The 12,468-nt window shown below is 33.0% G+C and overlaps 2 protein-coding genes across 3 annotated transcripts; one reads left to right on the top strand and one right to left on the bottom strand.

Moving 5' to 3' along the window:
- Positions 1–950: 950 nt before the first annotated feature.
- Positions 951–7,908, top strand: Not3 (CCR4-associated factor Not3). Of its 2 annotated transcripts, XM_076768383.1 has the most exons (10): positions 951–1,336; positions 2,326–2,558; positions 2,635–2,790; positions 2,877–3,056; positions 3,165–3,452; positions 3,608–3,863; positions 3,956–4,563; positions 4,674–4,883; positions 4,978–5,123; positions 5,206–7,908. In XM_076768383.1, exons 1-9 carry the CDS (start codon positions 1,312–1,314, stop codon positions 5,074–5,076), a joined length of 2,055 nt encoding a protein of 684 aa, XP_076624498.1. In that variant the 5' UTR covers positions 951–1,311; the 3' UTR covers positions 5,077–5,123; positions 5,206–7,908. The 2 variants fall into 2 exon arrangements, with proteins under 2 accessions (XP_076624498.1, XP_076624497.1); XM_076768382.1 differs by having other exon boundaries at positions 4,978–7,908.
- An 18-nt stretch (positions 7,909–7,926) lies between these two features.
- Pths (probable ATP-dependent RNA helicase DDX47) lies at positions 7,927–11,893 on the bottom strand. Its single transcript, XM_076768384.1, has 8 exons — positions 11,636–11,893; positions 10,163–10,256; positions 9,917–10,081; positions 9,676–9,842; positions 9,354–9,590; positions 9,065–9,288; positions 8,210–8,471; positions 7,927–8,129 (listed from the first exon to the last, which is right to left on the bottom strand). Exons 1-8 carry the CDS (start codon positions 11,702–11,704, stop codon positions 7,986–7,988), a joined length of 1,362 nt encoding a protein of 453 aa, XP_076624499.1. The 5' UTR covers positions 11,705–11,893; the 3' UTR covers positions 7,927–7,985.
- Between the last annotated feature and the right edge of the window lie 575 nt (positions 11,894–12,468).

Genomic DNA, 12,468 nt, shown 5'->3' with positions numbered 1-12,468 from the left:
TTTTGTCAAATTTAAGTTATAACCTATTAGAATCGTCAGTTAGTTTTCATTTTCTTGTTACCAACACAATTTTATAAATTAATAATGTCACGGGGTTGTTGTGTTTCTATCTACCCCAGACCCATACGAAATTGTTTATATATTTGTATGTAATTACGCTGATCTACAAATTGTAAACAATTGTTCGTATTCTTTACAAGTTCAATTCTTTATCTTCCTATTTATTTATACTAAAATAGGTAATAACAGATACGAATTACTTGTTTTTGGCTGAAAAAATATAAAGCATGATTTATTTAATTCAAATATAAGTGCTGTAAGTTAAAGTATGTTACAATAAAACGTGTATTTTGTCCGACCAGAGTCCCGATGTTTGCAGGTACTGCGTTGCCATATTGTTTCGCACGGCTAGTAGTGAAGGTGGTTATGGTTTGCCGCCAATGTACTGTCCTTGTGTCAACAAATTGCTTATTAAATATATATTGCAATAAAATTGTTTAAAATATTCTTATATCATTTAATTGTTATTTGCCTACTTACTATTTAATACGCAACGTTAAAAAGCACAAGATTATGAATATGAAATAATTAAGTAATATTCATATCCTATATTTCGTCAGTTTCCATAAAAATTCAAATTGTTTAGTCAATAGTATTTTCTTATATTTTCAGTTATTTTATTCATGGCTTATAATATTCGATTCTTCCTAAATCAAATATTCGGAGTACTTTTTAAGCGAATTTGTTTATTCCTTGAATTTATTTTATAATTGTTACCATCTTACTAAAATTTTATCAATTTATCGTTTTCAATGAAACATGTGTGTACATTATCGTAGAAATTTGTGAAAGAACGCCACGGTTGTAATTGTTGCGAATGCGTCGAAAGGTTTAAGCGTATTTCGATTGGTTTATGAACACGAATGCATTGAGTATGTGCGTTAGGTAGAATGTGTGAATGCGCCAATGCATAATACACCATCTCATTTATTCAGTATTTCATATATATCATTTGTTGATGCTATCACTTTTTGTGTATTTTTATGTGTTGTCGATTTACGACTATACGTAGCGTATGTTGTTTACCGTCGAAGTTAAGAGATTGACGGAAAAATAGAGCAAGCATCAACACAGCTCGTTCACGGACGGTCGGACGTTGTCATTTGAAAACGGAAGCCATCTTGTGGCCGAGCCTCCCATATTATACAGGGAATAATAGTTCAGCGACTATTTGTCCCGTAAAATTGTTCCGTACTTTTTCCATTACGTCTAGACTATGCATGAATTATTGTATCACATGTTTACATAGCCATGGCTGCGACGAGAAAGTTGCAAGGTGAGGAGAAAATGTTTCCAGCATGTTTACATTTAGAAATTTTGTTATGACCCTGCACCACTACAACTTTGCCTTCGATCTTGCTTCGCGTCCTGCAGTTCTCTACCGGTTTAAACGCTTATATTTGCGACTAGTAGCAGCCTATTTTTAACTTGCGTTATCTATTTGCATGCAGGCTGTGCCTGACAGTTGGTACAGGTTGCCAGGGTATGATGGATTGGTATGTTCTGTTCAACTTTTCACACGTTTCTTTGATAGAAGTTTATTCTTTCTGATATGAACTATACTTATGGCAATCTAATGCTGCTTTCTTATGTCAGCATAACCTTTTAAACCATTCAACATTTCATTAGAACGATACATCATGTATAGTGGTACGAGATAGAGCATTTGTAAAGTATTTGTCAGTATAAGTCTCTAACATAAGTTGCTTAAGTGTAAAGTAATGTACAATAAGATTTTCTAGATTACTATTCATTTTGTGTTATGAATAATTTTTTTTAATAATTTTTAAAGAAGTTCATAATGAAAAAATAAAGAGTTCTCACTGGTATTCACAATGTTTTATTGCACCCATTACTTTTCCAGTTAAATTGGTCATAGTATTTAAGTTTTGTGTATATAGTTGAATGTTTGAAACAATTATTGCGCATTGTACTATAGTAGGCATTCTACTTTACAAAACTGAAATAATAAATTATTTAGCGGCTGTACGTTATAAAAGGTTGTTTATTTTCTATTTAACTGAAAATATACGTGTTATTATAAGAATTATCCTCGTTTTAATTAATTATTTTTTGTATGTTAAGTTTTTGTAACAGTAGTTTTAGATTTATGTTTATGTTTGTTAATAAAATTAATGTTTTTTTTAATTTATTACAAATTGTAAGATCAAAGTTAAATATAGATAAATGTTAGTGATAGATAATGTATGTTTATGTCTTGTATAATCATGTAGACTAATGTATGTATGTTTTTTAAATTTTTAGGTGAAATAGATCGGTGCCTTAAAAAAGTAACAGAAGGTGTAGAGACATTTGAGGACATTTGGCAGAAGGTTCATAATGCTACGAACAGCAATCAGAAGGAGAAATATGAAGCAGACCTTAAGAAAGAAATCAAAAAACTCCAGAGGTTACGTGATCAGATCAAAACCTGGCTTGCGTCAGGCGAGATTAAGGATAAAACTACGCTTCTTGAGTATAGGAAGTTAATAGAAACTGTAAGCATAGTTGTATCGAGAAATCAAAATTGAAAGAGCTGTAACGTATACTAAGAATATAATATATTCTTTTCAGCAAATGGAAAGGTTTAAAGTTGTAGAGAGAGAAACAAAAACGAAAGCATATTCGAAGGAAGGTTTAGGAGCAGCTCAAAAACTTGATCCAGCTCAAAAAGAAAGAGAAGAAGTTAGCAATTGGCTTGCAAATTCCATAGACGCTTTAAATCTTCAGGTATGAAAAAGGAGATTGTGTTAGATCAGATTAAAGAATGATTTGTTATAACAAGTATAATTTGCTTTTAATTGGTTTGGATACAGCTGGATACGTTTGAATCCGAGATAGAATCATTACTCGCAGGAAAGAAAAAAAGGTTAGATAAAGATAAGCAGGATAGAATGGACGAATTAAAAGGAAAGCTTGATAAACACCGTTACCATATCCGTAAATTGGAAACATTGTTACGCATGTTGGACAATATGTCTGTTGAAGTTAATACTGTAAGTGTACAATAAAACGACGCGATAACGATTAATTAAAATTTTGTTGTGTTTTGATATTCTGAAGTCTTACAATTATTTAATCTTTATTTGTTTCGTGATCCACAGATTAAGAGGATAAAAGATGACGTAGAGTATTATATTGAATCCTCACAGGAACCTGATTTTGAGGAGAACGAATATATTTATGATGATATTATTGGTCTCGACGAAGTAGAGCTGTCTGGAGTTGGTATTCCTTCATCAGCAACTACAGACAGTAACAATAGCAATGAGACTGGAGGTACACCAACCTCGACTAATTCTGGTACTTCGCCTATACCATCACCTCCATTAAGTTCCACAATGCACAACCATTTGAGCGATAGTTCTACGGATAATGACAAGAAAACAAAGGTATATATATATATATATATATATATATTATTGTAATTCAATCAGGTTCAATGATATGGTTTTTCGGCGGTTCATTATATCGATATATATATTAATATATTAGTAGTTGCAATAATTGATAACATGTAGATCATTATTGAATACTTTGATTTTAGCCTGTGAAACCTACAGCAGTCAGGCCACTATTAAATTCACAGGCGAGCATTCCAACCACGGGAAGCACTGCCACTATAAAGTCGAATTTATTGTCGAGCAGCACTCCAAGCAAGACCATTCCCATGACACCTAGCCATAACTCGCCTAGTTCTACAAGTAATCATATTGCAACAACTAATGCAGGCAACTTTGCCACAGTAGCTGCTTCGCATAGTAATTCACAAGCCATCCATTCTACCTCTAGTAAAACATCCTGTAAGTAATTTGTGAAACATGACTTATCGATAAAGAACTTCCGCGATATTGGTATACTTGGTAGTTTGATGATTTATTTTTTAAATTTATAGCTCACAGCAGCGAAAATGGTTTATTGTCGTCTTCGTCCACGTCCAGCGTTACCTCGAATGTGCCACAAACGATCTCACAGCAGCACAATAATCCTGCACCCATACCGACGACACACGTGTTACACAATCAACAAAATCAGAATCACAACAGTGAAATCGAAATGACGACGCCGATCCCACCATCTTCTTCGCCACAATCGTCAGACAGCAGTAGCTCTTCGCCTCTGCCTGCAAATTCCTGCTCGCCAGCATCATCCACTGCCAATGGTCTCATCCCTAAGCTTCCTGATGGCATGTCCTCTTTGAAATCCATAGCCCAACAAGTAATTGTCCGAGCAGGTTTGGAAATACCGCCGTCCGAGTCGAATAGAAACATCTTTGATAGTACTAAAGCGAACAATAACAACAATAATGCCACCTTGGAAGCACAAATTCCTCCTTTGCTTGGTGTTGCGCCGCTCGGACCGGTACCTCTTCAAAAAGAACATCAGCTACAGTTCCAGATGATGGAGGCCGCTTACTATCATATGCCTCATCCGTCTGATTCTGAGCGTTTACGATCATATTTACCAAGAAATCTGTGTCCAACGCCTCCTTACTATCAACAGGTACAATTGTATCATTAGTTGATAATCTTAAGTGAATTGTGCTTCAAGAAATATAATAATTTAATTTTTATGTCTTTTGTAGTTTTGGTAATGTTTATTTTACTTCTTAGGTCCAACTTCCCCATTCTGACACTGTGGAGTTCTTTCAACGTCTTTCAACGGAAACATTATTTTTCATATTTTATTACATGGAAGGTTCTAAGGGCCAGTACCTGGCTGCAAAAGCTCTAAAAAAACAAAGTTGGAGGTTTCACACTAAGTATATGATGTGGTTTCAAAGACACGAGGAACCGAAAGTAATCAACGAAGAGTACGAACAGGTCAGTATAAATTATAAATTCGACGGTGGGAAAATAAAATTATACGAATCCGATATAAAAGAGAAACTTACCGTGTGAAATGTAATTATTTCAGGGAACCTACATTTATTTTGATTATGAAAAGTGGGGGCAAAGGAAAAAAGAAGGCTTTACATTTGAGTACAAGTACTTAGAGGACAGAGATCTGAATTAACAGTCCTGTTGCTCATGGAGTCTCCGAAATGCACTATTTCTGTACCGGTATTATCAAAAATCGAAAAGATAGATTTTATTTTTTACAATTCTATATTTTCACAAAATATAATTTTATTTATTGGTAAAGAGTATCTCAGAAAAAAAAAGTAAATGAAATAAAAAAGAAAGAAAAGCTCGTGCATAGCAAGAAATGAAGGCACTTCGTTATATTTCAACGTTGCGATGGTAATCTCTTCTATATATTCATTTTCGAGAGAAAGAAAACGAAACACGAATCAGAAAATTGAAAGAAACAAAAATGCAACTATCACAAAGAATGGAGTAAGTTAATCGGGGACAGTAAATTTTAACTATAAAAAGTAATTATACGAAAGGCACCAGAGACACACTTTTAACATTTTAGTGTGTGGTGTGTGATACAAGAGGAAGAAGTTATACTCGCTGACGACTGACTCTTTAATACCAGTACAAACATGCGTGCGGCCCATCTGCCGTTTGGCGGTAAGGTGGAGGGCGCTCATGCAATGGTATGTCTTAATGTTAGATTATAAGTAGCCTTTTTGTATAAAGTATATTGAGGTATAAAACCCTTAAATTGAATTACTGTACAGAATGTGTAGAAATAGTGAATAATAATATTATGGAATATATTTTATTTCTCATTTAAATGAAACCTAAGTTGTTTCAATTTTTGTCGCATCTGGCACATCTTTGACACCTTGCATTCGGAACATTCCATCCATTAGATTTTTGCTCTCGACCAGGTTACTTAGATACGTTTCGACGATTCAAAAAATGAGGCTCGAACCCGTTCAAGTCAGAAACGTGATCATTACGTATTATTAGTAGCATACTCAGAGTAAGCTACTGGTTCTACTGCACATCTTGTCAATTCAGGAGTCTTGATTTCATTCTTTTTCAGCAATCCCTTGCGCGCAACGCATTGTATTCGTCAAATGGCGACTCGTGATAATCACTGTTCATATGTATTTATGAATAATTGAAAGGACGAGAAAGAGTGAGAGTGAGAGTGAGAGAGAGTGTGAGAGAGAGTGAATGATAGAGAGAGAGAGAGAAAGAGAGAAAGAGAAAAAGAGAGAGCGAGTGAAAGACAGAGCTATATTGTACGAACTTATTTATTATAAATTGTCGGTACTTCCAAATGCGAAACATCTCTGATGCGAAGCAAAAGAAGAAACATTTTCAGTAGTTTGATATGTACATATATGTATATTTCCTTATCTATTTGATCTCCAAGTTGTTTCTTGTTAAATGTTGTAAGGTAGTATCGGCATTTGGAATAAATAATTTCAGACAAAAAGTCTTTGCTTCAAAGATTGAAGTGATCGCTTGCACACGTGTTGTTTGTCATTACAAAAGCCTTCGACAACGAGATTAGACATATTGCATCCCTTAGTAATACAGAGAGAAGTCGACGTTTCTCATTAGATCGACTTTAGTGCTAGAATGGAGATCTACTTACTAAACAAGAAATAGATATATTCTAAGCAGATACTCTCGTTACAAGTGAAATTGCGACCGCTATGTTTACATGACAGTACCTAGCAATGGTTTCATTTTTATTTTCTCTTTTTTTTTTTTTTAAATTTACTTTAGAGGCAATATTCGACGAGATATAATTTCTTAAAAAAACAAAAGAAAACAAATGGTGTTACAGTAAATGTTAGTTTGCAAATTCGTAACACATTTCAAATTTAATTTTCAAAATATTTTACAAAGGTTTTGCAACATGGTTATTCATCATCCAATACCAATGACCCTTCAATAGTGTTCAATATGTTAATGTGTATCGAAGGTGTCATGCTTGTTAATAGTACATTAATGGAAGTTAGGTCAGTAAGACTTACAGAATTACAATAAATCAAGGATTTTGCACTTTACACAGCACTATATTATTCTCTGGTGTACATTTTATGAAATCCGTTTTGTAACCCCTGATGTCTGAAAACAGATGCAACCGTTTAATGTTACATACAGAGAGAGAGAGAGAGAGAGAGAGAGATTGAGAACGGGAGAGCGCGAGAGAGAGAGAGATAAGGATTTGTTGCCACTTTATACAGTTAAATAACATTGTAGTCTTTAGAAATCGTATTATAATCATAATGTTAAAACGGAATAGTATTGTTTCCGAGTATTTTGTACTACGAGAACCTGTACAATGCTGATCCATAATTTTCTATAGAGAATTTGAGGAGAAAGTTACAAAATTTTACAACAGTGTGCTGTGTATAACACTTTTGCATTTGTTACAATGTTTTGCTGCTCTTTTAATATATTACATGCTTCTAATCTTTATCTCGCATTTTCTAATAAACCGGGTTCTGCTTTATTCATTCAACTAGAGACATACAAGTAGAAAAGAAACTAAATTGATTGTGTAGGCTGATGGGATCTGCTTTCGGTGCTTTATTAATATCACCTAACAAATATTGCTACAAGTGATAAATGACAATGGTTGAAAGATTGTGATTTTTTATTATGTATCTTATATTGTTCTTCTATGGGAATAGACATTCGTTTTGTGCAAAGACTTCTACTCGGATAAAACTAGTACACTTAGAAGACTTTTTCAATACGAACGTTCGAAGAGGAACGTTTCATTTTCCTTTGTGAAAGCTCGATTACTACTTAGTCAGTTTGATTAATTATGTAGATAAAAAAATAGACGTTCGAAAGTTGCAAAAGGGAATAAAATGTGGTTTTGTAAATTGACAGTTACTTAAGGATCTTAATGAAAGCTATGAGTTTTGAATGAAAATACGTATGAGGGGAACGACGGTCTGATTTATAAATAAAACAAAACGACAATGATAATAAAAATATCATCTCGTGTTTATATTATTTATTAAGAATTAACAAACGTGTCTGACAAAGCAAACTAAGCCTTCAACCCTTTTTCCCCTTTCCGTTATATTTCCCCTTTATTCTTTTTCTGACTCCGATTGATTGTTCTGTATCATCGTCTTCGTTATCGTCCTGACGTTTCTTTCGTTTCCCAGATTTTTTACTATCTTCGATGTCTTTCATTTCCTAAAGCAACATGACAATGTATTTCATTCTGCTTATATCGATTAATATTCAGATAAACTAGTAAGGAATACAAAATTTACCATTTTTACAATACGTTGCGCTTCGGCTACTCTTTCTTGTAGGACCATTACTTCTTCTTCTACCGTGGGGTACAACGGTAATTGTTTAGATATCAATTGTTCGATTCTTTGATATAGCTCCACGTCGTACTGCGTTACGAACGTAATGGATCGTCCAGAACGGCCAGCACGTGCAGTACGACCAACTCTATGTATGTAATCTTTGCTATGCGTAGGTATATCGAAATTTATTACAATATCTACGTGAGGGATATCAAGACCCCTGTAACATACAGTTAATTAAAAACATTTCGTTCTGCAATTAAATTTTAATTAAATGTATACAGGGTGTTCGGCCACCCCTGGGAAAAATTTTAATGGCGGATTCTAGAGGCCAAAATAAGACGAAAATCAAGAATACCAATTTGTTGATGGAGGCTTCGTTAAAAAGTTATTAATGTTTAAAATTCCGCCCGTACTGAATTTTTTTCTCGAAAATGCGTAGGATTTCGGAGGTATGTCTATTCACAAAAAATGATTGTAATTGACCCCCGCAACCGAAAATAATTTTTTTAGTATGATTTGAAATTTTTTAATCTCGTCTAAAAATTTCAGTACTTTCTCGATTTTTTTTCTCGAAAGTGGATAGGATTTCGGAGGTATGTGTATTAACCAAAAATGATTGTAATTGGCCTCCGCAACCGAAAATAATTTTTCCAGAAAGATTTGAAATATTTTAATTTAATTGTTAATAACTTTTTAACGAAGCCTCCATCAATAAATTGGTATTCTTGATTTTCGTCTTATTTTGGCCTCTAGAATCCCTCATTAAAATTTTTCCCAGGTGTGCCGAACACCTTGTATATACAAATTTACCTGCTGGCAACGTCCGTAGAAATGAGAATAGATCGATTTTTTGCCTTGAATTTAGTAAGAGCAGCTATTCGTTTATTTTGCGACATTTGTCCGTGTAATGGAACAGCAGTAAATCCCAAGTTTCGTATAAGAAGAGCAGTTCTGACTGTATTGTTACAAGTCGCGCAAAAGATCATAAAACTATTACCCGCTAGTTCGTTTAAAATATGAACTAGATATACATCCTAAAATATGAGAATGAATGAAAAAAATCTGGTAAATATTTGATAGCTAGCAAAGTTACTTGTACCTTGAATTTAACTGGAATGAATATATAGTATTGTTGCAATTTCTCAACAGTTTGGTACTTTGTCGATACTTCCACCTTAACTGGATTCTGCAGAGACGCTCGTTGTAGTTTCTGGACCTTTTTGGTCATTGTTGCCGAGAATAGCAACGTTCTCCTTTCTCGAGGAATTACTCTCAAAATTTTATCTACCTCAACTTCGAAATCTAAGTTCAAAATGCGATCTGCTTCATCCATGACCTTGTAAAAATAAAATATCGAGTATAAATATTAGATATCTTCTTTTGACTGTAGTTAGGGGTAGTAAGAAAATATTAAGAATTACCAAAAATTTTAACGAACGTAAATTAAAACCCTTAGTGTTTTCCAAGTGATCGACCAATCTTCCTGGAGTGGCTATTAAGACATGTGGTTTTTTTGCTAATAATAATGATTGAGACATCATGTCCATGCCACCTACTATTACAGCACATTTTACACCGATACTTGACCCTAGAATGTAATAAAATCATTGGAAGTAACAAAAACACATTATCTCAAAATAGCAAAATAAATATCGTTTTTACCTAAAGCTTCAAATTGTTCAGATATTTGAAATGCTAGTTCTCTGGTAGGTGTTAAAATTAAGGCAAAATATCTTTGAGGATTTTCTAATAATGCCTGTAATATGGGAAGAGCAAACGCGGCAGTTTTACCAGAACCAGTTTCTGCCAATCCTATTATATCTTTGCCTACAAAATACACATTTTAAAAACAATGTATTAATACGATATTTTAGTTTTATATTTTCAATTGCATGTTATTAAATGTACCCTGTAGCGCTAATGGAATAGCTTCATACTGAATTTTTGTAGGAGTTTTCCACTTTAAATCTTCGCATGCTTTACATAAAGCATCCACAATTCCCTATAAAGAAATAATTGTTGAAAATAATATAATTCTTTTGTCATATTATGTTTTGATCTATATATTTTTATTTTTTGAATATGTATTTAATCCAAAAATATCTGTACCGAATGTTTATTGATAAGATAGACTTTTTTAAAAATATAACGGAAGTATACAGGGTGTTCAGTCACCCCGGGGAAAAATTTTAATGGGAGATTCTAGAGGCCAAAATAAGACGAAAATCAAGAATATCAATTTCTTGACTGAGCCCTCGTTAAAAAGTTATTAACAATTAAATTAAAAAATTTCAAATCGTTCTGGAAAAATTATTTTCGGTTGCGAGGGCCAATTACAATCATTTTTGGTCATTACACATACCCCCGAAATCCTACGCACTTTCTAAAAAAAAATTCGAGAAGGTGTGAAATTTTACGATGAAAAAAAAAATTTCAAATCGTTCTGGAAAAATTATTTTCGGTTACGGGGGTCAATGGCAATCATTTTTGGTCATTACACATACCCCCGAAATCCTATGCATTTTCGAGAAAAAAATTCCTTAACGAAAATCTAATTAGGCGCCAAAATTTTTCGACGAAAACAAAAAATTTCAAATCGTCTGGAAAAATTATTTTTGGTTGCGGGGGTCAATGGCAATCATTTTTGGTGAATAGACATACCCCTGAAATCCTGTGCATTTTTGAGAAAAAAATTCCTTACCGAAAATCTAATTAGGCGCCAAAATTTTTCGACGAAAACAAAAAATTTCAAATCGTTCTGGAAAAATTATTTTTGGTTGCGGGGGTCAATGGCAATCATTTTTGGTGAATAGACATACCCCTGAAATCCTGTGCATTTTTGAGAAAAAAATTCCTTACCGAAAATCTAATTAGGCGCCTAAATTTTTCGACGAAAACAAAAAATTTCAAATCTTTCTGGAAAAATTATTTTTGGTCGCGGGGGTCAATTACAATCATTTTTGGTCATTACACATACCCCCGAAATCCTGCGCATTTTTGAGAAAAAAATTCAGTACTGGTGAAACTTTAAACGTTAACAACTTTTTAACGAAGCCTCAATCAAGAAATTGGTATTCTTGATTTTCGTCTTATTTTGGCCTCTAGAATCCCCCATTAAAATTTTTCCCAGTGGTGGCCGAATACCCTGTATAACCATAAAAATAATTTTCTCATTTGTTAGGTTATGTTATAATCTAAATAATACTTCTTTATTTACTTTAATTGTTAAAAATAGTCACCACAGTTGTATCTAACAATAGATTGATATTATTATATAATTTCTTTATTATTTCTTTCAACTTTGTTTCAATTTGGATAGAAATCGCGAAGCAATTTGCTGCATTTAGGTTATATCTATATTAAAGAGATTGCCCAGCTTACCAAATCCTTCCAAGTAATTTCCTTTAAGTTTTCTTCGTCTCCCTGTTTCGTTGAATTACTTTCCTCCATTATTCAATCAATAATTTTTCAGTTCTTGCTTCTATTTATTAAACATCATAAAGAATAACTATCGTAGACACCGTTTCAGTGACGTGTTTTGCAAGTGATATATCTTAGAACTGAATAAAGAGCTTTTTGCGCTTTTAAATAATTATTAATAATTCTATCAACATTTCAGCCTTAACATATTTTTATTCTTTAACTTGTACTTATCTAGCATCCTAACATTAAGAAATTTATAAATTTAAAAGAGTGCTCCTACATAGTTTTTTATATTTTTGATTCTTATAAAATATGTTTAGTATTAATATTTCTGAAATGTATATTTATATTAATGAAAGATCAAAATCATAATATTTTACATTCATTTTATTTGAATCTTTTAATTTTTCATGAAGTTAACTAGTTACAAATTATTATATACAAGTTATTTTGTTTTTATTAATTGGATATCGGTATAATTATATTAGTGCTTAATTTAATCAATAATTTACTCAATTTTCCGTGTTAACTTATGTATGTTAGCGCTAAAATCATAAAGTATATATCCTTGACAATATCTAAGGATCAATTTTCTAAAGGTTCTCATTGAAATGAATTAGTTATTGGCATCGATACTCTTAGTTTTCGTAGGTTTACCATACAAAATATTTTGTGACGGCACTGTCCAAAAAGCATGGAATAGGTAGATAAGTAGGTACTTGTACCCGTACGTGGCGACAGCGTCACTCTACTTTACTGACCGGAGAGCGGAATTTAGTTCCCGGCATGTC

The sequence above is a fragment of the Colletes latitarsis genome, chromosome 7 (assembly GCF_051014445.1).
Source record: "Colletes latitarsis isolate SP2378_abdomen chromosome 7, iyColLati1, whole genome shotgun sequence".
Lineage (NCBI taxonomy): Eukaryota > Metazoa > Arthropoda > Insecta > Hymenoptera > Colletidae > Colletes > Colletes latitarsis.
Note: the sequence above shows the minus strand (reverse complement) of the source record. Positions and strands in the feature narration are given on the sequence as shown.